Source organism: Cicer arietinum, chromosome 2 (genome assembly GCF_000331145.2).
Source record: "Cicer arietinum cultivar CDC Frontier isolate Library 1 chromosome 2, Cicar.CDCFrontier_v2.0, whole genome shotgun sequence".
NCBI lineage: Eukaryota > Viridiplantae > Streptophyta > Magnoliopsida > Fabales > Fabaceae > Cicer > Cicer arietinum.
Genome location: NC_021161.2, coordinates 48,144,704 through 48,169,862, shown reverse-complemented (window position 1 = coordinate 48,169,862; position 25,159 = coordinate 48,144,704). Strand labels below are relative to the sequence as shown.

Sequence of the window (25,159 nt, the reverse complement as noted above, 5' to 3'; positions counted from 1 at the left end):
GGGACGACTTATTTAATTAATCCGTTAACAAATGAGACATCAATTTAGTAAATAGCTACCGGGAAGTAACCTTAACGATCAACTTTTTAGTGGATTTATGAAATTTGTTGTATACCCATACACTCAATTGACTACTTGAGAAAAAAATAAAGATAATACTATGATATATAAAAAAATATAATAAAAAAATAAATATGGAATGAATATAAAAAATTATAGGTATAAACATATCGCTACTCAATTTGAAAATAGAAAGGTTAACAAAAATAGGAAAAGGCGAAAAGCCATGTTCCATAGAAAGTGTAGAAATAGAAAAGGTGGTGTTCCACCTAGTGTGTGGGGTTATGTTGAAGCTTCAAGCACGAGCTATGTTGTTGTAATAAGTCAGATTCTCTGTGTGGTCCTCCAACACCAATTTGTCATTTACCACTAAATCACATGCTACACTGTCACACATAGTAATTCCAAACTCCAAACATTCATTTATGGTCATCGTGTCATTATGTCATGCCACAGTTGCTATGAGTGATGACTCAATCGGAGTACGTATTCTGTAATGTTCCACATTATCCAATTGCGCGAATTATATATTGGTATACTCCGTTGAATCAAATTGATTTTCGATTATATTTGTGATTAGAGGAATATATCTAAATTTGTATTATCTTTTCAAGAACAACAATCAGAACTTGGATAATAGATATGTATGAGAAAGTTTTATATGGTCACAGATTTACACACAATATTTAGACGTAAAAAAAAAGAAGAATAAATAATTAAATAAGATGTATTTTCAAACTAATTAAATTTTGTGTACGTCTAAATAAAAATTATTTTTGGGATTGTAATTGTATTTTCCATCATATATTATTGTGTTTCAGATTTTCAGTCTCTCGTAGTATTAGTAGTATATCATGGCTTGATCCTTTTGTTTTATGATGTATGTATGTATTATTTTAATTTTAGTTCCCATCTTGATAAAATTTGGGCCTTTGGGTTCATTTTGGGCTTTAAAGGTAAAGTCCATGATCAGTATCAACAGAATTGGATTCATTTTGTTTTACACCTCCCAGAGTTACCCACGTACCCCACAAACATAATGAAATCCCAGTGACTAAAACTTTTGCCCAAGCTTTGATCAAATCGTGTGACATACCAACTCGGACAGTGTCGTCTCATTAGAGAAAAATTATTATGAGTTTGCTTTTAAATATGCGAGGATTTAATATCATACAATAAGCTCTTGGAATCTAAAGTAATTCGAGGACTTGCACATCTTTTGCTTTTTCAGAACTGTATTCCCAACATATACTCTTAACGATGGATTAGACAAATTATTATTATTTTTTTCTTCTAAATTTTTTTGTTGGTAGAAAAGTTCATATTTAAGATCTAACATATTCTCTGAAGATTATATTCTGTATAAATTATCTATAGGAAAAAAGACAAATACTTTTTTGTTTGGTTAAGTAAACAAATCTTTTTTTCTTGACAAAGACTTGAATATACATTATTCTAATTAACAAGAAAGTCAAGATGGAATATCTTCCGTCCAGCAACATTTGACCTTAATCAACGGTCTGAATTAGGCTACTTGTTTCTGTCTATATCATAATAACCACCCAAAGTAAACAATACACCAGATGAATACAATACAATAGCCAATATTAGTGTTACAACTTGCCGGCGTAAAAAATTATATATGAAAATAATATAAAATTATTTCAAAATGATAAGTTATTCCGAATAATTTTCATAAAAATAATTTTTATAAATAATAATATTTTTAAAAATATTTTTATTACCATAAACAAATCCAAAATAATTTTTACTTTTTTACAAAAAAAAAATCTTTAATAAATAATTTTTAAATTATAAAATACCATATATATTTATAAACGTGACAAAGTGCCACTAAAATATATTTTAACCGATAGAAGAACATTGTTGAAAAGAGTGTAAAATGTTAAGAGCTGGAGAATCATGTTCCTCAAATTCTTCCAATACAAAATACCATGTTTTCTTAAGTTATGATGGAAGAGAAGGTTCACACTTAAAATTCATTAATCAGTTACGTGATTCATTAAAGCGAAAGGAAATCGTAGCTAATATCCCAGATAACAAAGAACATGTGATTGAAAAGTCCCTCGCTGCAATTGTAGTATTCTCTAAGAGCTATGGTTCTTGTACTTTGCGTTTGGATGAACTAGAAAAGATTGTCGAATCAAAAAAGGTATTAGGATTAGATGTTTTTCCGATCTTTTATGATGTAACTCCTTCTGATGTTCGTTACCAGAAAAATAGTTTCGGTGAGGCTTTTGGACAACATATCATAAGTTCTGAACAACACAAATTCAAGATGAAGAAATGGATAGATTCCTTACACCAAGTTGCTGACTTATCTGGCTACGAATCTAAAAATAGGTATGTTTTGCTCTATCTTAATTTATTTTCACGAAAAGTTCATCCCAATTCAAAATCAAAATAAAATCATAGTAGAATTAGTTATATATTCAATTAATTAGCTACTAAAAGTTAATTAAAATTTTTAAATTTAAAAAAGTTAATTAAGAGATTTGTCTCTTGAATGTAAATGACGGTGTGAATTGGTGTTTTATGGTTATTTTTTTCACATAACTTGACTAAAAGTAAACACCAAGTTTTTTTTTAATAGGATATGAATGTCTCAAATTTTGAATGAAACTTCATAGTAGACACAACTAAAATTTCAATTTAACTTGGAACATGACAAATACTATAAAATAATAAATTACTTTTTTTAATTAAAATTATGATAATATAATATTTTATGAATTTAATTTATATGCAGTGTCAGTGTAAATCGTTTTTACACTGTCAGAACTGTTAGATCATTAATAATGTTTGACTTTTTTCATAATTATATATAAAGTTATCTACGTAATTGATTATGATTTGTCGATTTTATAATTTTATTTTTATTTTTATATTGACAAAACATAAAGATTAAATTCATTTTTTATTAGATATATTAGCCTAAAACATGAGTTTATTAAGTATATATATACATCTAATAAATTGGTGCCCTTAAAAATTTGGAGCATTTTGCTCCCACACAATCTTAGGACCATCCTTTCTCAAGTATAATGTACTTACAAGAATTCCCAATCGAGTACTTTTGCCACTAATATTTCTAGGGAAAACTACTGAAGAATGATACATTGAATCAAAATATTCTTGGATTGGACAAGTACATATAGCTCAAAGGCCATACAAAGTAGTAGGACAAATTGAATTGTTCCAAGTTAAGCTAACATACTTAGTGAAAAACATAAAAAAGAGAGGTTTAAACTATGTTTAACAAATTCTTTTTTACAAGTCAGTTTTGAAATTTCTTTTCAATGAAACATAAGTTACACAAGTCTTTTCTAAAACACAAGGTTTAAATAAAAACTTTTTAACAAAATAAACAACTAAAAGATGAACACAAACTTATATTATATTACACTATACTACTATATCTTTTCAAAATGATTTAGTGGTATCAATCTTTTATGGAATTTGCTACTACTGTATTTTTTTCAATATCTTATAAATAACCCTTTCAACAAATTTATTATACATTTATAAATTACTATATAAATTTTATATGAGATAAACGTTTTTCATCTTTCAATTAGTTAGAAGATGATATTTCTATAATCAAAATTATATATTGTTTTTTAAATCAAATCGTACATAACCAATTCAAATTGTATTAGTTAAAAAAAAAAACGTATTTACGTTTTATAATTTTCAACCTGCAATATGACCAAATATCTAAAGGACATGTGCAAACGCACGAGGATTTAATTAGTGATAGGATAAAAATAAATTGTGACAAAATCACAAAATATAATAGCTTATTTTATCACGAGTTATCTTTTTTTTTTTTTACTAAGTCATGGGAATTATCTTGACCATCAAAGGACTGTAAATGCATTATTTTAGTCATAGATGAAAATTACCTTCTTATTTTTAAATAATTAAGCTAGTGAAAAGTAGTAGTATATATAGTTTCTTTTTTTTTTTTTTTTTAATTATAAATTTCAATTAACTTGACCAAATTATGTTTTTCTCATTGATTAATAGGCATGAAAATGATCTCATTGAAGACATTATTAAATCGGTGTGGAAAAAGGTACACCCTAAAATGCCATATTATTCGGACAATGGACTAGTTGGAATTGATTATAGAGCTAATAAATTGGAATCAACTTTAAGAATGAAATTAAAGGAGAAGGTCCATTTTGTAGGAATATGGGGCATGGGTGGCATAGGAAAGACAACTCTAGCTAGAGTCATATTTAAGAAATTACGTAACGAATTTGATATAAGCTGCTTCCTTGAAAATGTTGGGGAGATTTATGGTGGAAGAGATGGTATAGTTAGCTTACAAAAAACACTTCTTTCTCATATGAAAATAGATTTTGAAATTGAAGATTTGGACGAAAGAAATAATATAATACGAGATGTTTTTGGCAACAATAAAGTTCTCCTTGTCATTGATGGTGTTGATGACAAAAAACAACTAGAGGACTATGCTGGAAAAAAAGAGTGGTTTGGACTTGGGAGTAGAATCATAATAACTACAAGAGACAAACATATACTAAGATCGTGTGGAATAGACCAAGTTTATAAAATTGAATTATTAAATTTGGAAGAGTCCCATAAACTCTTCTACGAGAAAACATTTAATAAAGGGGAAGAACCAAGTGAACATCATTTGGAGTTGTCAAAGGTTATTGTCCAATATAATGAAGGCCTTCCCTTGTCCCTTTTAAGGTTGGCCTCCTTTTTTCGTGGTAGGGAAAAATCTCAATGGAAAGAAATTTTGGACACGACAAAAGAATTACAAGTGATTGATGATTTTTATGTAATGAAGACACTTAGAATAAGCTATGATGGGCTACCACTAATTTACAAGACCTTGTTTCTTGATATTGCATGTTTTTTCAAAGGGTGGGTAAAAGATGATGTGATACAAATTCTAAAAATTTGTGACCGTTATCGGGCAGATGGAATTGAATATCTAATTGATAAATCATTAGTAACTTATGATGGATTATATTTGGGGATGCATGCTTTGCTTCAAGAAATGGGAAGGAAAATTGTTCTTGAAGAATGTATTATAGATGCTGCCAAACGAAGTAGATTGTGGTCTATTGAGGACATTGACCAAGCACTGAAAAGTAATAAAGTAAGCTATATTTTTTTTTGAAGGAACACAATTTTTATTTACTCTAGACTCAAATATAAATAATATAACTAAACTCACACTTATTAAAAAAAATTTGTTGACCTCTTTTATTTTCTTGTGCAATAAAAAAATAATTGCATTTCATAACTATTTAATTTCGAGCTAGTGGAAACTTAAATCATTTGTTTATTTAGATGTTTTAGTCCGGTAAGTTATTTATTTAATTTTGATATTTGTAAATATTTATTTTGTTTGGTTTTTATTTTTACATTTTTTTTAGATTCTACCAAATTGATTTTTATTGTAATGAGTGATGCAATAAACGATGCAAGGAATTATAAAGATCAATTTCAATAAAAACTAATTTTGCAGGACTAAAACAAAAAAAAAACAAAAACAAAAAAAATAAATAAATATTTACAAGAATAAAAATCAAACAAAAATATTTACATAGACCACTCATATATTCAAATCATATACTTAGCTTTATTTCCATTATTGGGCATTTTGACACTAACATTGGAAAGCTTTTCATAAGCAAGCAAGATAAAAAACACTCCTAATTATATATATATGTCTTAACATTATCTTCTTCATTGCTTTTTAGGCAATTGAATTGATGATTGAGACTCAGGGTATAGTTTTGAAGCCATCCACTCAGCCATACAGAGCTAATTGGGATCCGGAAGCCTTGTCAAAAATGAGTTATCTTAAATTTCTTATTATTAATTTTCATAATATGCATCTTCCACTTGGCCTAAAATGTCTTTGCACTTCATTGAAATTTCTTCACTGGATGGAGTATCCTTTAGAAGCTTTGCCACTTAGTGTGCAGCTAAATAAACTTGTACACATGAAATTGCCTTACAGCAAAATTAAAAAGATTTGGAAAGGAAATCATGTAAGTACATTTTTTTGTTTTGTTAAGATCTTCGATGACAAATTCTAAGGTGGATAATTTTAATAAGACGTCTACTCTGTACTGGTACTTGAAAATTGTTTAAAACTTCAATGACAACAAATGTTGTTTTGAGAAAGTAGAATTTCATTTTCTTCCTCATTTTCACGACTGAAATAGTTACTTGATTGATGCTTTTTCGACAAAAACAAAAGGAAACAAATGTGTTAATCAAAGTTGAATTTGTCGAACCAACACCAATTAAGTCACTCTCTCAACCATAATGACGAGGAGTATTGTGAAATTCTACTTCTAGAGAGTGTCACTCATCATTATTAAAATTTTGAGTGATTTTTAAATACTGGTCAATGATGGATCATATGCTGTGTTGGTCCATCGAATCACTTGTTTTTAATATTAACTTAATTAAAAGTCTTTCAAAGCTAAGTAATCTTCATACATTTTTTTCTTACTTTTTTTTTGTTTTATTTGATTGATTAGAATTTTGCAGAGTTGAAGTTGATTGATCTAAGCCATTCAAAAGATCTAACTCAAACTCCTATTATTTCTGGAGCTCCATGTCTTGAAAGTTTGCTTCTTGAAGGGTGCACAAGCCTTGTTAAGGTTCACAAATCTGTTGGAAAACACAAGAAGCTTGTCATATTGAACTTGAAAGATTGCATAAATCTTCAAACCCTTCCAACAAAATTGGAAATGGATTCCCTAGAGGAGTTGATTTTTTCAGGCTGCAAAAAAGTTAAAAAGCTCCCTAAGTTTGGAAAGAATATGAAATACTTATCAAGGCTTAGTTTGGAGGATTGCAAAAATCTTCTTTGCATACTAACTTTTATTTGCAATATGAAATCTCTTAAAAAGCTTAATATTTCTGGCTGCATAAAAATTTCTAGGCTGCCATACAATATGAATGAAAATGAGTCATTAGAAGAACTTGATGTGAGTGGAACTGCCATAAGAGAAATCACTTCTTCCAAAGTTTGTTTGGAGAATCTTAAAAAACTCATTTGGTGGAAGGAAAGAACTATCCAACTCCAATAGTGTACTTCAATGGATCTCCAAACTAAGGAGGCAACCAATTCCAATGGATTTGAATCATTTGATCTTGCCTCCTCCGGCCCGATTATCCGGCTTGAAAATCTTAAATTTGAGTAATTGTGACCTTAATGATGAATCAATTCAAGAGTATGATCTTGGTTGCCTATTATTTTTGCAGGTCTTAAATCTTAGTGGGAACAATTTTGTTAATCCACCTTCTCATTGGATTTGTAAGCTTTCTATGCTGCATAGTTTGATCATAAATGATTGCCTAAGGCTTCAGTCTTTGCCTACACTTCCATCAAATTTACAATGCTTATTTACTTCTAATTGCCCTCAAATGAAACCCTTAAATATTGATCCACAAATGCTATGGAAGACCTTTGAGTCACATATTAATCAGGTATATATATTTTAGGGCAAATGTTAAGGGCAAATGCTAAGATAAATGGTTCATCGTGGACTGTGGACTGATACTTGAAAATTGTTCAAAACTCTAATGATGATATATTTTGTCTTATAGTAGTAGATGTTCATGGTCCTCCTCGTTCTCAAGATTGAGAAAATGACTTGATTAATCTCCGTTCAATAACAATTAAGGATAAAAATATGTTTCTACCAAAACTGAACTCGTCCAAGTGACTTCAATCAAGTCATCGTCTCAAGTGTAATGCCGATGAGGATTGTGAACTTCTACTTCCGTGAAGTGTTACCGATCATCGTTAAAATTTCAGGTGTTTTTTTAAACAATGATTTACGGTGAACCATAAGTTGTGCTGATCTACTAAGCAATTGCCTATACATCTTTTACATTGACACAACATTTTCTCTTCCAATCTCTTATTAAACCATTACATCATCCATACAACAAGCTGTTGAGTTGTGATTCAGTGGCATCTATAAAAGTTGAAGTACCTGACCATTGTCAATCAAGTAAATGGTGGGAGTTGCTATATGTTTAGCATTAGAACCTTTAACTACTCAACAGCATTCTTCTTCTCCATCTCATGTAATTGATTCATGCAATTTTTATTGGAGCTGCAAAGATCCTGATAGGGAATTTGATTTGGCGTTCACCATATATGGATCAAAATTTGGATATCCTGTTTATCAATGTGGTGACCCTTACACCCATATTATATTCTTAAGTGGCTATCATACATATATTCAGCATTATCTTAGTGGAGAGAAAAACCAGCTTGAACTTATGTTTTATGTTGAGAATTTTTCTGAGACAGAGAAGCCAACAATAAACAAGTGTAGGTGCTGAGTGATATGTATGGAGGATGTTGAAAATTGGTGTGGTGTGCGAAGCATAGATACTACTCACACAGACACCAACATTGACACATCGATACTGATAAAAAAAAATAAATTAATTAAATGCAATTAATATGTCGGTGTCGAGATACATATTTGTTTAAAAGTATGGGTGCTAATAAGTAATGTGTTAGATAAAAATCTTATATTTGAATTGGTTGCTAAAAGGTCTATTGAAATGCTCTTTGAGTTTGGCTTTATTATTAAACATTGAAATAATTTATTATTTTAATATAATAATCAACGATTTACAACCTACTGCGCATAAATACAAATATTTTATTTGTTATAAATAAAATAATTTAAGTGGAAAATAAAAAAATTGAAAAAAACATTTATACAAATCTTAGGGTTGTTTACTTTCTAAAAAAATTATTTTTATTTTTAAATTTAATTTTATATTGTTGATAGTTGCCATGACATTCGATTATAAATTACTCTTAAGTATGGTAGAAAGAAGATGAAAACTAGACAAAGATAATACAATTTCAGTAATACTACAAACAATGTTTTAACATTTTTTTTTAAATTGCATAAAAGTTCAATTTGTTTTCAGATATTATTTATTAAAAAAGTATTATAATATCATTTTTAATGGTAGAAATGAAAATAGAAAAGTAAACGCCCTATAGGTACCACCTGACCTATATGTAGATGAAACATAGGATAAGTTTTTTTTATTCATGCATAGAAACATAATACCAGATAGGAGATATGGCTAATTAAAAACTCTCAATAATGTACTAATTTATAGAACAATTAATATAGTCAAAGGTATATAAAAAAATAAAGAAGTTATAGAAATTTAGTGATCTCAGCCATTCATCAATTTTCCACCCATATGAATGAACTTTGTTAAGCCACTTGCTTATGTCAATACGTAACATCCCAATATCCGCAACATTCTATTGTTTTTGCTCCAAAGATATATTCCAAAAGCAGATTCCGAGTTTATTCTTTCGGTCACAATTTTGCAGTATTTTAAGATAATGCATACACCATTTAAAAAGAAATAAATACATTTTTGTTTTCATAAAATTTTCACATTTTAATTTTAATTGTGATAAAATTAAAATAAATTTTTTATATTTATAAAATTATCATGCATGTAATTTTAGAGATTATTTAAGGTTGTAGTCCAAAGATTGAACTTTGTTATTTTTAATAAAATATTATATTTAATTTTTTTATTATTATAAAAAATTCATTTTTACTAAAATTAGTAAAGACCCATCTTTGAACCATTTTTTAGATGTTTATATTAGACATATCTATAGTGTTAGTCCAGTCTATTAAATCAATAAATAGTTTTAAATGAAATTTTGTAAACACGTTTATAACAATATAAAACGTTGAGGCATAAAAAAATAAGTTTAAAATTTAATTTTAAAATTTATATTTTCGTTACTTTTATCTTGAATTTTTACATTAAAAAAAATTCATATTTATTTAATCTCAAGTTAAATTTTTTTATATTTTTGTAGTTAAACTTTTTATAATATTTTAAATATTTTGTATATAATAATTCAAAATTTTTAAAGTTAAAAAAAAAATATATGTTTTGTTTTAACAGGAATTAAAATTGTTTCATGAATAATTTTGAAAACACTAAAAATTATACTTTTATTTTTAAAAGAATTAAAATTGAAATGTTAAAATCTTATAGAAACTAAAAATATATTTAATCCACAAAAATAATTTTAATTTATTAAAACTAAAATATTCTTACATTTTATTTATTATTTTTCACCTACTTTCATAGATAGTATTTTTAGAAAATTTAATTATATTGTATTTTGAAACCATAGTTAGACTTCATTTAGCTGATAATCGACGACTTATAGCTGAAAAACTAATTAATTAAAATTAAAATGTTTGGTAAATTTAGCTTTTAACAATATAAAATGACATAAAAGTCTTATGTTTTTTTTCTTCTTCTTCGTGTCGTTACACTTTATTTCTTATGTTTTCTTCTTCTTCGTGTCGTTACACTTTATTTCTTATGTTTTCTTCTTCTTCTTCGTGTCGTTAGTTAGTTAACATTATTTTATAGCTTTCACTTTTCTCCTCGATTTCTGCTCCTCCCAATATAATTGCCCAATTCACCTCGTACGTCTCTCATATTTACCTCTTTCTTTATTTTACTATATTTATCTTATTTATGCTTTTTGTGGTAGAAAATCTAAAAAATGTAACAAAGCTCTGCAATAAAAAAAAGCATGGAATTCATATTTTTTTTGTACATTGGTTACTTTATTTTTTATTTATTTTTTATTACAATATAAACATAATTTTGAAGAGTTCTCTAAAAGTTTAACAAACCTCATGCGTATACGTAATAATTGTAAAAAACAATTCATTTTATGGTTTACAATTTGCTACAAATAGTAAATTTAACTTTATGAATTTCTTGTCAGATGAATAAGATCAAATATTTTATGAATTATTTTGAGAAGGGATTAAAAATATTGAGTTAAGCTTTATTCATGCATATCTTTTTCAATATTGTGTTATGTGATAAAGATTTTTGAAATACATGAAAGTTAAATTTTTTGCTGTGAATTTTTTTGGTAAGAATTGAAAGAATGAGTGTGTTATATGTAGAAGTAATAATACCACTTAAAAAAAAAAAACAAAAGTAATAACACTGAAAGAAGATACTAAAGATAATGTGTGAACAATAAATTAATTTAGTTAGAAGATTATGTTTTATATATAAAAAATAATAAAAATAAATTAATGAAATTATAAATATAAAGAAAATATAAAAATTTATAAATTCAAACGCTATTTAAAATAACGTCTCATAATAAATTATAAATTTATGAAAAAAACTTTTTACAAAACACATTTTTTTAATTCAACAAATTTATAGCTAAATTATTGACTATACCAAACCTGTGCCTTAATGTGAGACATAAAAACATATATTTTTGATGAGACAAATAATATATAAAGACGTATCGTGGAGAAAATGTACAACTATTATATAATATGAAGAACGCGCATATCAATGAGCCGTCTGGGTTTGTCGTATTGTATTTTGTCTGATTTTCCAGCTTTACAACATTTACAAGAACGTTATATAATTTGCCTCTTTAATATTTTCTCTACTATACATATACTGCAGGTAGACGTTATTGTAAACAGGTTAGAGTATTCTTTAATTATACTCTTAATAATTCTATTTTACTTATTAAAACAAAAATGTTGGTCGAAGAAATTTGCTCAATTTCTTTTAGTCCATCCACCCGATGGATATACCACGTTTTCTTGAGTTTTAGAGGAGAAGACACACGTTTTGATTTCACAGATTACATATACGCTGCTTTAATTAGAAAGGGAATTATAACATTTAGAGATGACAAACAACTAGAGAAAGGAGATGTGATTGGTTTTGAACTATTCAAAGCAATTGAACAGTCTCTTGGTGCAATTATTGTTCTCTCCAAAAACTATGCTTCTTCTACTTGGTGTTTGGATGAGCTCCAAAAAATACTTGAATCCAAAAGAGTGTTGGGAATAGAGGTTTTTCCAGTGTTCTATGGTGTTAGTCCTCATGATGTTCTTCATCAAAGAGATAGTTTTGAGGTGGCTTTTCGAAAACATGCAAGGAGATATGATGTAGAGAAGGTGCAAAAATGGAGGGATTCTTGTAAAGAAGTTGCTACCATACCTGGCTGGGACTCCAACAATCGGTACTTTTATTTTTTAATTTGCCATCGATTGTAACTTTGTCTTCTATATTAACTTAAGAGCTAACTAAGTTAAGTTTGTGTTGTCATAAAATTTCTAAATTTTGATTTTTGTTTAATTTTTTAATTTCTAAAAAAGGTTTTTAATTATTTTTATTCTTTAGTTTAAAAAGTTTTTATTTAAGTGATACTTTTAATCTTATTTTTTTATAATTAAGTAAAATTTAGATGAGTTGAATTATAAGGATTAGTTAATTTTCGAATCAGTCAGTTCTGATTCAGTTTCAAACTAGTTTATAAATGTATATTAGTTTAATATTTTGAATAAATTTTTAGTTATAATTGATTTCAAATTTGTTATTCAGTGAATTTTTTTAAAAAAATTAGAAAAATTGTTTTGACAAAAAGTTTTCCAAGAAAAATAGTTGTGAATATTTTTTTGAGAAAAAAGTTAATTATTTTTTGAAAAAAAACTTCGGTATTCTTTTTTTATGAGAAAAATTACTAGATATTCTTTTTTGATATTTTTTTAGAAAAACAAATTTATAAAAATTTTCAAGAAAAAAAATTAGTTGAGTATAATTTTTTTTTTTAAAAATGATTAAACCAAATTTTAAATTCAATTTACTTAACTGATTTATTTTAAATGTGATAATTCCTATGGAATCAAAATATCACACGTGATGCAGTGTGCAATATGAAAGTGTGATAATAATAATGTTGAATTTTTTGTTAGGGTTATATTGTAAATCTTGAACAAGAAGATAATAAAATTGATGATAATGAGAGTTGCATAAATAAATTCCAAAACGTGTATATCACACTAAATTTTAGATTCAATTCGTTCCCACCAATGTATATATATTGAATGCAAACATGTTAATGGTCGAATCCCATTCAAAATACTTTAGAATCATTTAATTGAATTGCACATTCACATCAAGCCTATCGATTAATGATAGTTCATAGAATACAATTCTTTAATTTATTCACCCGCACTAGAGAAAAAAAATGACTCAGAAATATTTTTGATAAAAATTTGATTCATATAACTTGAAAATTGTATCTTATCCTTTGTGCCTCTAAAGTATCTCTAATTATAAAAAAACTCGTACCAATTGATGAAAGAAAACAACTATTCTTTCATAACTTATGAAATACATTGGTTCAATAACTATTAGATGGATTAAACCCAAACATTACAACTATTTGACCAAGTGATACATGTTAAATTATTTAATTTTACTACATTAACATAGCTATTAGAGAATTCTAAATATATTTTTAGAAATTCTCCTCACAAATATCCCTTCAAAACATATATCTCACATGATTATGTCTTGTAATTTTAGGGATGAAACAGAGCTGATCGATAGTATTGTTGAATCAGTATGGACAAAACTACGTCCCAAAATGCCTTCTTACGATGAAGGGTTAGTTGGGATTGAGTCGAGAGTTGAAAAAATGGAAAAAATTTTGAGAATGGAATTGAAGAATGAGATTCAGTTGGTAGGAATATGGGGTATGGGAGGGATTGGAAAGACAACTCTAGCTAGAGTTGTGTTCAAGAAAATGAAAAGTGAGTTTGATATAAGTTGCTTCCTTGAAAATGTGAGAGAGATTTCTCAAGACATAGATGGTGTACTTTCCTTACAAAGAAAGCTTCTTTCTAGTTTAAATATAAAAGGGTTAGAAATTGGAAACTTGGATGAAGGAAAAAACACAATAAGAAACCTTTTGTCCAACAAGAAAGTTCTCCTTGTTGTTGATGATGTTGATGACATAAGACAACTAGAGAGTTTGGTTGATAGATTTTGGTTTGGTTTTGGAAGTAGGGTGATAGTAACAACAAGAGACAAACATGTATTAACATCACATGGAATTATAGAACAAAGTTATTATAAAATTGATGTTTTGAATTTGGATGAATCACTTCAACTATTGAGTCAAAAAGCTTTTAAAAGAGATCAACCTCATGAACAATATTTGGAGTTGTCAAAGGTTGTTGTCCAATATGCTTGTGGTCTTCCTTTGGCACTTAATCTATTGGGTTCATTTCTTTGTGGAAGAAGTGAATCTCAATGGAAAGAAGTTGTGGATATGATACAACAAGTACCACCAAATGAAATTGTGAAGAAATCACTTAGAATAAGTTACAATGGTTTACCTCATTCTTACAAAACATTGTTTCTTGATGTTGCTTGTTTAAAGGGTGGGTAAAAGAGATTTGTACACAAATACTACAAATATGCGATCGTTATCCACTCATTGGAATTGAACTTCTCATTGAAAAATCATTGGCAAGTTATGATGGATTCCGTTTGGAAATGCATGACTTGCTTCAAGAAACAGGAAGAGAAATTGTTCTTCAAGAATGTCTAATTGATCCTACAAAGCGCACTAGGCTATGGTCTCTAAAGGACATTGAGGAAGTACTAAACTATAATAACAAGGTAATGATTGTTATATTATTGTAGAGAGTGCGTAGAAAAATTTCATTACATAATTCAAATCTGTATTGTTGTATAATGTGTTTTTGTTATAAATTTTTTCATAAAATAGTCACTTTTGAATATAGTTAAAAAAAATTTGAAAAAAAAAAATTAAAAACTGATTTTTTTAGTAGCTTCTCAAAAAAAGGGTCAAATATATATTTAGTTTCTATAAAATTTCAACATTTTTAGTCTATGGAGCAAAAGATAATTTTTTTAGTCTTATAAAATTATTTAACAAATAGATTTAATATTTACTAAAAAATAAACATGTTTAAATGTTTTTCAACTTAAAAATTTTTGAATTATTTTTTACTAGCATATTTAAAATATTTATACAAAGTTCCTCCATAAAACGCAAAGTAAAAGTAACAAAAATATGAGCATAGAAATTAAATTTGGAACTCACTTTTTGTAGAGATACTCTTTATAATATTGTAAACATGTTTGTAAAAATTCATTCATAAATATATATTAGTTTATTAGTAGGGACTAAAATTACATGAATGACAATTTTATAGATCTAAAAATTAGATTTTAATTTTATTAAGACTAAAATTAAAATGTTGAAATTTCATAAAAACTAAAAATATATTTAACCTATAAAAATAATTTTTTATAGCTGATTTTTTTAAAAAATAATAATTTTAACTTTGAAATACAAACATAAAACAACTTATTTTTTTTTTGAAAAATTCTCTAAAACATATCCAAATTGTGAAATAACTATTTATGTGAAATAACATCCAAATATATTCTTTTTTAATTGTGGTTTTAAGTTTATCTAAATTTTACTATTTTTGATGAAACTATTTATGTTTCTCCTATATTTTATCTTTTGCTAGACATCTGAATCAATTCAGGGCATAGTAATCAATTCTTTGCCAAAGTCATACGAAGCAAAGTGGGATCCTGAAGCCTTCTCAAGAATGTGTAATCTTAAATTTCTTATCATAAATCATAATGTACAGCTTCCACGTGGCCTCAAATATCTATGCAGGTCAATGAAATTTCTACAATGGATGGAATATCCTTTGGAAGCTTTGCCAGATGGTGTCCAGCTAGATGAAATTGTAGAGTTGAGGATGCATCATAGCAAACTCAAAAAGATTTGGAGTGAAACTCAAGTATGTACGGTTACTAGCAATAAATTAACTCACACACTTAATGATTTGGAGTGAAACTCAAGTATGTATAGTTACTAGCACAACATAAAAATAAACACATAAAAATTTACACGGTTGAATATCTCTTACCTACACATTCACTAAATATGTCAACAAAATATATTTATCGTTTTAAATATTTTCTATCTTTTAAAATATAAGAAAAAATTAATTAAAAAAAGTTAACATATTTAATTTATAATTTAGACTAAATACATTACTTTTTTTACTTATTTTTATTTGTATTTTGAATGGAGTAATAAAATTACACTAATATAACTCAATCAAATATGGTTATCACTACTTTCCCACTTTAAAAGTTACAAGAAATAATTGATACTCACATCTCATCCATCTAAAATAAATACCCATACCCTCCTAATCCCAAAAATGATAATTTTGTAATTTTTCTCATGATCGTCCAACTTTAAAGATACTTCAACTCTTCAATTTTTTTTTTATCTATTTATAGGAGATGACATACTCTCATTCATGCATTCAACATTTAGTGTGTATTAATAATCTCATATTTCCAAGTACCTTCACTTCATAAGGGTGGAGCTCTCTAAGATTTTAGATATATTCATCCACTTCATAAATTGTACTGCTTTGAACTTACATATTGATGTATTTAATTCAAAATTTATATTAAATACATTAATTTTTATTAATCTATTTTTGCTTAAGATTTTAGTTACTTAGTTAAGATTTTTAGTTACTTAATCTAATACTAGCATAAAGTATTACAGAGATAATTAATATTTTTATTTTCTCATCAATTTTTTGTTGTTATTGGTCAGTTTTTTGCAAAGCTGAAGTTTATTGATCTGAGCTTTTCCAAAAATCTAGTTGAAACTCCTATAGTTTCTGGAGCTCCATGTCTTGAAAGCATGCTTCTTATTGGTTGTACAAACCTTGTTGAGGTTCACAAATCTGTTGGACAACACAAGAAGCTTGTTGTCTTGTACATGAAAGGCTGCAAAAATCTCAAAACCCTTCCAACAAAATTTGAAATGGATTCTCTAAAGGAGTTGATTCTTTCAGGCTGCTCAAAAGTTAAAAAGCTCCCTGAGTTTGGAAGCAATATGAAATGTTTATCACTTCTCAATTTGGAAGATTGTGAAAATCTACTTAGCCTACCAAACTCCATTCACAATTTGAAGTCACTAAAAAAACTCTACATTTCTGGTTGCACAAAATTTTCCAAACTCCCTCATAGTATGAATGAAAATGAGTATTTGGAGGAGCTTGATTTGAGAGGAACTGCTATAAGAGATATTTCTTTATCTAAAATTCATCTAGAAAATCTTAAAGAGCTTTCTTATGGTGGAAGGAAACAACTAGCAAATAATTCAGGGAATATGCTTTTAAGGATATCAAAGTTTAGGAGACAGCAAAATCCAAAGGAGTTGATATTGCCACCTCTCTCAAGCTTATTAGCCTTGACATCCTTGAATTTAAATTATTGTAACCTTAATGATGAATCAATTCATAATCTTGGTTCCTTAAAGTTTTTGCAGGAATTGGATTTAAGTGGGAACTATTTTGTTAACCCACCTGCATACTGCATTAGTGATCTTTCTATGATGCAGAAATTGTCATTTACAGATTGTCCAAGACTTGAGTCTTTGCCTGTGCTTCCACAAAATGTACAATCATTTTATGCAACCAACTCTACTCAATTGAATCCCTTAAATTTGGACCCTCAAAGGCTATGGAAGATCTTTGAGTCACATCTTCGTTTAGACCAGGTACGTCTCTTAAAAGATCTCTCTTTAAATTGAATTCTTTGTAGTCATAAAATCGCAAATATTAGTCGTTAGATGAAAATCAAACGACTCATATTTTAGTTGTATTTTAAAGCTGACATGATAATGTCATATTTTAGTTGTAAATCCTCTTAAATTTACCAAATGTCATATTTTAGTATTACTGTTCGTTCACTTCCACCACCAATTCAACTATTAATTCAATTGGTAGTGAGAGTGAAAAAACAGTAATACTCATCCTCTAGGTATTAGATTTGACTTTCATTAATTACAAAAGAGTCAGACTATTAACACATTACCTTGATCAATGACATAGATAATTCAAAACTAATTTAGTGAATGTGTAATTTTATCAAATTAATAGTTGAGAGATTCATGGCAGTGACTCTAGATCCCTAATAAAAGCTAATTTTTCTTATTTTGTTAATTGAATATATTCAATACACATTTTTCATTGTAACAGATGGAATGTTGGCCAGAACTTTGGTACATCATACCAGGGAGTGAAATCCCATCATGGTTTGACAATCAAGAATGCAATTTTATAAATTCATCACAGCATCCATATGACAAGTTGGGTTGTGACTCAATTACATCAATAATAGTGAATGTACCTGATTACTGTCAATCAAGTGAATGGTGGGGAATTGCAGTGTGCCTAATTTTAGAACCAATATCTAATTCATCCTCATCTCATGATGTGAAGCCAAATTCCACAAGCATTGTGGAAGAGTGCACTTACTATTGGGTATGTAAAGATCCTAATAGAGAAGCTGATCAAAATTATCCAATAGCATCAAAGTATGGACACTTAGTATATGAATTCAATGACCCCAACATCCATATTATATTCTTGACTGGTGAACATATATATATTCAACACTATCTAAGTGGAGGTAAAGACCAACTTCAATTGATATTTTATATGGATAACCTTTCAAAACATTGGAAAGCATCAATAACCAAATGTGGGTGCCGTGTAATATGTAAGGAGAATATTACTCAAATGGTCTCACATACTAAGAATCATAGAGATCAACCAAAAATTGTACTCCATTAGGTCACATATTCAAATTCAGTCCGATCTAACAATATTTACATTTGTCTCTTTCTATTTATATATACTAAAAGCTATTACTATTTATATCACTGGCTCATGTTTTTGGAAAAACAAAATCTCTTTCTTTTATTACTATTTGTTATCTTTGTATTGAATCACTCGTTAAAAAAAGCTTTCTATTAAATTCTATTTCTGCACTTATATTAAATTGTTTAGAAAAAAGAAAGAAAAAATGACACATTAAAATTTAGAATAATTGGAAAAAAAAATTGTATAACAAAATTTAATTTCTCGTCTTTATATCATAAAAAATCTAACATGATACTTAACAGATTACAATACTCACGCACACTCTGTACAACCAATCATTTGCGCTAAACGTCCATGTATTTAATTTAGAATCTTCTTTTAGGATTGATTGACATTTATTGGTCACAAGAGTTACATACATATCTCACACACTTGCAAAAATAGGGAAACATACATATAATTAAATTAAGTGGAGCTTATTTTATACAATGAACAAATGAATTCCCACGTAGCCAGAATGCAAAAGATTAAGTTACACTACCACAAAGGATTTAACACCATAATCAGTTTTAGTTTTATATTTAGTAAGTGATGCTAAAAGAAGATAAGGGTAGTGAGAAATGTATCTCATGAACTTGTTGGTCGATGGTGATGGAAGGAAAAGCAACACAAACAACAAAATCATAACCACAATAAAAATCAAAGTCATAACCAAAAACACGTTGGCCAACCAACTTAATTCACTAACAACTGTGTATAGTGTTGGAATTCAATAATCACTGTGAGGTTTTCTTTTAGGTTTTTGATCTTTTAGATGCTTTTGTTATTTTTTTACTCTGTTTTTGTTTTATTTCGATCTTTTTATTTCTCTTACGTATTCTATCACTTTGTTTTGCACCTGCTGATTTTAGTGCTATCCATGTAAGATGCTGCAAACATTGTTACAAAAGAAGACATAAATTAGTTGAACTATAAGATCTTCAAGTTATGGTTCAATAAGTTCAATTAGTTAAACTATAATTGAATCAAATGATTATGAATGAATAAACATTAACACTTTTTAATTTTTTTTCTTATAAAAAAGAATTCATTTGAATTATGATGTTCTAATATTGATTTAAAACTGATCAAAGTCGAATCAACCGATAGATTGATGGATTCAAGTATTCAACAAATTGAATCATCTAATCATAAAATATTGATTAAAAAATATAATATAAGACTTAAGAACTTTTACTTCATTTTAAAAATGATGAAATCTAACTTAAAATTTTTATTTATTTTTCGTGTTATCTCAATCGAACCATTAGGATGGTCATTTCATATCCCTCAAACAAATAAAATGTAAAAATCTATTTTTATGCATAAGAACACTCATAAGATACACTAAAAAAAATCATTATATTGTCATCCATTTAAAGACCAAAAACAATTTTGTTTATAAAAAAACACAAAAAAATGCAATGTAACTAATGATTAGAGATCAATTTAAATGGTTGCTAAACGAATTTGTCATACATTTAGATATTAGATAGAAAAAAAGTTAACATTCACAACTTTAATTTTAATATTTAATTTGGATCTCTAAATTGATTAATATACAACATTTTTTAGTGAAATTAGGATATAGTATATATGATAATAACCATTTATAATTTATTTTGTGTGAGTTTGTGAGAAGATAGAACTACTTGCCTGTTTCAAAAATGATGAATCACCTTCATTAAGTGCAATAACCATATCAAGAGGTGTTTCATTGTTTTGATTAACAACATTAAGATCCACTCTTTCATTCCAAATTAAGTAGTAAACAGTTGTGGGATGACATGATCTTGCAGCCAAATGCAAAGGTGTATTTCCTTCTTTATCCTTTTGATTTATCATCTTATGAAGTTCAGGAGTTTGGCTTTGTAATATATTTTGTACCATTTTATGTTTTCCATAGTCTGCAGCAATGTGAAGAATATTACGGCCATAAAACGTGTCAAGCATTTCTGTTGGATCTAGACAAGATTCTAATAACTTGTTTACTACTTCCATATGATGCTAGATGAATTGGGAAATAGCCATATTTGTCCCTTTGAATAGTGCAATTTATACATATGCCAAGTAATAAATCAACACCTTCAAGATAACCTATTGATGCAGCGTAATGTAGTGGAACCCTTTTATGTATGTTCGATAAATGGATCCATGTTGGTTTCTTTTCCAATAAGATCCTTAGAATTTCTGACTCAAACATAAATAGTTATTCAATGTCATTCATGAGTGCTACTCTTCAAATAATAATTAATTATTTATAAAATTAAAATTAACTCTTAGAGAAATAAAATATAAATCTTTTCACATTAATATATTATTTTTAGTCGAATAAATATCTATTACAAGTGTAAACCAACCACATTTAAGATTATCCTTGTGAATTTAGATAAATTTAAATTTGATACTCAATTTCTTTTCATACAAATTTTTTTAAGTCTATATATATATATAGAGTAAATCTAACATTAAAAAGTTCAAATCAAAATTACAGTAAAATTATAGCAAAAATATTTATACAATATTTTATTTATGAAAACATGTGGTTTAAGCAAGACCACAACTATAAAATAATATCTCAGTGCCTTGTAAATTTTCTATTTATATATTCATAAAATCATTGTTATTGTTTTAATAAACTTATAAATATGTAAAGATTAATTGTTGTAAAGACTAAATGATAAACTTGAAGAATCAATACCAAATAATTGTTAATAAATATAATATAAATACTACTATTATATTTCTTAATTATTGTAATTTCCTTTTGACAAGAGTAATTCTTATAATTAATTCAATATGTGATATATTAAAGAGTTTTGTCTTGGTTATGATTTGATAAAGAAAATAAGATATCATATAAGCAATAAATTAGTCCTACGTAGATAATTAGCGGTGAATTAAGAAAAATCGAATATGTTATGAAAAAAAAAAATCTCAAATTTATACCTCAAAAACTAACTGAACCATTAATTTATTAAAATTTGCCAATAAAAAAATATAAGCAACAAATTACATATGTACCTAGATTATGCTTCATGATTGCTGCTACAACAGGTGATAACCCCTTTGGCTTAATATTATTAGGACACTTCTCCAATATTAATTCGACTGCATCTTTTTTCCCATTCAGTTTTATAAAATTCAATCATTTCGAAAATCTTATCCCCACCAATATTTGTCTTGTTGCCACATAACATTACCTCATGTACCATATTGTTTCCTTGAACATTCTGGTTTCTCACAAATTCTAATAAATCTTCCATATTTGATACGTCGTCATAATCTTCTAATTCAAGCGAACTATTTTTATTGTAATTTAACCATGCCAATGCTATCTCACGCCGTTCAAAATTAGCATAAGATGATAATAGCTTTTTAACGGTTGAGATGTGTCACCTCTTGCAGCAACATGTAATGCACTATCTCTGTTTTCGTTAAATGTGAACAAAAGTTTTGGGTCACGTTCAATTACAAGTGTCACTATTTCATCATTTCCGTACCAAGTTGCTATATGTAGCACGGTATTTTCCATAGGGGTCTTAATATTTGTTAAATCAGATAAATTTAATAAACTCTTTGGACCTCCATATACCAAATGATATGCTTCACTAAGCAAATTAATTGGATTATTGAATTCGTAACAGTTTGGAAGGATTTCTGAGAGTTCTGCTTCAGAGTCGGATTCAGGTTCATCATAAAATATTTGTTTTTCTGGATCAGGCGCCATATTGTTGTTATCTAGTAAAGAAAAAAAAAAACTTTAATATCTATTATAAAATGACATTTTCTTACAATTTATAAAAGTACCTATTTATTATAACAAAATAAAATACACACACATAAAAAATATCAACTTTTGTTTTAAAAATAATCTCAAAATAATAATTTATATCGAGAAGAAATTAAAATTTAAAAGGTATAAAAAAGTATTAGATAAAAGGAGCCAGTACCTGTATATAAAAAATAGAAAAACAATACTGCCTCTCTCTATAAATATAAGACTCTTTTAAAAAATTTCATCGTCCTGTTTATATAAATCTCAATTTTAATTGTCAATTACATAAATTATTTCTTTAACAATACACCCTTAATTATTTTATATTTTTTTATAATCAACAAACATAACCCAATTATGTCTCTCAAAGGGTAAATTTGTTGAACAATGTCAATTGTCAAATACATTTAATACTAATATTAATTTTCTTAATTTTAATATTATTTAAGTAAGGAGTCTTATATTTAAAGATATAAGTAATAATTTTTTATTGATGATCAAGTGTTTTCGAAGGCGGGATGATATTAACACCTCAACTCCACCTCTGTCACATCTTTGAATTTGGAGGAAAATTACTTGCATCTAATCTCGACCACACTTAATTAAAGTAGATTTTCTTCGTCAAAATTAAGACAGATTCAAACGCCTGTACCAATGGATACAAGTCTTGTGATCGTGTCTACTTAGTAACTTTCAGTCATTTGAATCGACTATAAGACTAGTAAGACCTACTGTCAGATACTTAGTTCAAAATTGAAAATAATTTATTCTCTAAGAGTATGTTTTACTTAGGTTACACTATAGTCCTTCACTATCAATATAATGGAAATGTTCCAAAGACATTCGTTCTTTTTACACCTGCAACACGTGGTTAACTGTGTATGAAAATGTGGTTAATTTAATTGAGAAAATGATCATTTAGATTACGTTAAAAATTATTATTAATCGTGTAGTTGAATAAACCATTTATTCAATTGAATTAATAAATTATATTTTTACACATGATTAACTAAGGATCACACGAATGTCTAAAATATAGAGTATATGCATTATTATTGTTTATTTATGATTAATTAAGTATCACACGAATGTCTAAAATATAGAATATATGCACTATTATTGTTTATTTAACACCGTCAAAACTTAGTCACATTTATTGAGTAAATATAGTAGAATATGTGATGAAAGAAATAAAAAGTCCAAAATTTGTGTAAAATAATATGTGAAAAAATCACCCCTAATATATATATATTCAAATAAGAACAATGTAGAAAATATAGTTATGAGAGACTGAAATTTAAAGACAAACCAAAAATGTTGAACTGCTTCAAACTCTCAGCAAATTATGTGCTTAATTTCCCTTGACATTAGGCACACTGCAATTCCCTGATCATATTTACCATATCTTCTGTAACATCCCGTTTTTTCGGGACATTAACTAACAGAAATTCTAAACGTAAAATTTCAAATTCATTTTTATTTATTTATGATTATCTAAAGTACTCATTTACTTTAAAATCATTTACTTTAAAATCATTTAATAATCATTTTAATTATATCTCAAAAATAATAAATCAGAGTATTTACAATCACTAAAAGTAAATTTAATATTTAAACAAAAGAAACTCTTAGAGTCAAAACTATTGATGTTTTACTACCCAAACATAAATCCTAGTTGGTCATAAACTTTGGAATTGTGGAAAACTCACCAAACAAGTCTAACACCGATACAGAAGTATCTCAGAGCTTCCAACTGCATGTTATTGTACTTCATACATTTTTCCTATTGGGTTGACCGTGACATTATTCACTCAAGTAACACTATATGTGACGTCCTGTCAAATGTAAGGGTCATCTCCAAATAACAAATACAGAGCAAATATGCATGCATATATAGTGGTTATAACAAAAATATAAATAAATCATATATTTCATTTAACAGTTAAAAATCACAACGCACCAAAGATACAAATCAAAAATGCACAAATCCTATTTGTTAGACTATATGTCAATGCATGATTCCGGAATATCACCTCCCCCGCAAGGGCTTTCGTGGGTCCTTCCAAGCAACACCACTAACTCGAGCTTCGTGGGTCCTTCCAAGCAACACCACTAGCTCAACATCCCCGCAAGGATCTGTGGGCTCCAACCAATTATGGACGCACCACACAACTATGAATGCATGGATGTAGACACTTTTGTTAGTAACAGTATAGATCACTCAATCAGAACGTCCAAAATCATTCAACCTTTTTTAAACCAACCTAGTTTAGACCCAAAGTAATCACCTTGAATAACCACAATATGTCAAGCACAACCATTATAACAACGTATAATATAACATTCATTTTCCACAATTTGAACATGTCAAACACAACCATTATTAATATTCATTTTGAAGATAACACAAAAATAGAACCAATACACAAGAACATTTATATCACATATAATTCAAGTAGGAAAGCGGATGGAGTGATGCCCTTACCATTACTAAAGTTATACTTAGAATTATGCTTCACAAACTCTTGTTGATGCCCTTACCATTACTAGAGTTATATTTAGAATTATGCTTCACAAACTCTTGTTGATGCCCTTACCATTACTAGAGTTATATTTAGAATTATGCTTCACAAACTCTTGT

At 27.6% G+C, this 25,159-nt stretch overlaps 3 protein-coding genes across 3 annotated transcripts; 2 read left to right on the top strand and 1 right to left on the bottom strand.

Moving 5' to 3' along the window:
* The first annotated feature begins 1,948 nt into the window (after positions 1 to 1,948).
* LOC101493700 (disease resistance protein Roq1-like) lies at positions 1,949 to 7,566 on the top strand. Its single transcript, XM_027331594.2, has 4 exons — positions 1,949 to 2,424; positions 4,111 to 5,218; positions 5,826 to 6,119; positions 6,618 to 7,566. The coding sequence occupies exons 1-4, from the start codon at positions 1,964 to 1,966 to the stop codon at positions 7,170 to 7,172; spliced, it is 2,418 nt and encodes an 805-aa protein (XP_027187395.1). The 5' UTR covers positions 1,949 to 1,963; the 3' UTR covers positions 7,173 to 7,566.
* A 3,959-nt stretch (positions 7,567 to 11,525) lies between these two features.
* Positions 11,526 to 18,760, top strand: LOC101513119 (TMV resistance protein N-like). Its single transcript, XM_073364937.1, is given in 6 exon segments — positions 11,526 to 12,187; positions 13,537 to 14,387; positions 14,390 to 14,637; positions 15,522 to 15,803; positions 16,643 to 17,593; positions 18,075 to 18,760. Coding segments are annotated over 6 exon segments (3,420 nt in total). The 5' UTR covers positions 11,526 to 11,696; the 3' UTR covers positions 18,672 to 18,760.
* A 1,485-nt stretch (positions 18,761 to 20,245) lies between these two features.
* Positions 20,246 to 23,886, bottom strand: LOC113785532 (protein ACCELERATED CELL DEATH 6-like). The gene is given in 5 exon segments (XM_073365577.1): positions 20,246 to 20,930; positions 21,765 to 21,871; positions 21,873 to 22,137; positions 22,140 to 22,481; positions 23,828 to 23,886. Coding segments are annotated over 4 exon segments (948 nt in total). The 5' UTR covers positions 22,471 to 22,481; positions 23,828 to 23,886; the 3' UTR covers positions 20,246 to 20,685.
* Between the last annotated feature and the right edge of the window lie 1,273 nt (positions 23,887 to 25,159).

What these genes read in the sequence shown, in the direction of transcription:
- LOC101493700 (XM_027331594.2), top strand. Translation starts at nt 1,964, where the DNA reads ATGTTAAGAGCTGGAGAATCATGTTCCTCAAATTCTTCCAATACAAAA. An exon ending in GGCTACGAATCTAAAAATAG is followed by an intron (nt 2,425 to 4,110) that starts GTATGTTTTGCT and finishes ATTGATTAATAG; the next exon opens with GCATGAAAATGATCTCATTG. An exon ending in AGATTTGGAAAGGAAATCAT is followed by an intron (nt 6,120 to 6,617) that starts GTAAGTACATTT and finishes TTGATTGATTAG; the next exon opens with AATTTTGCAGAGTTGAAGTT.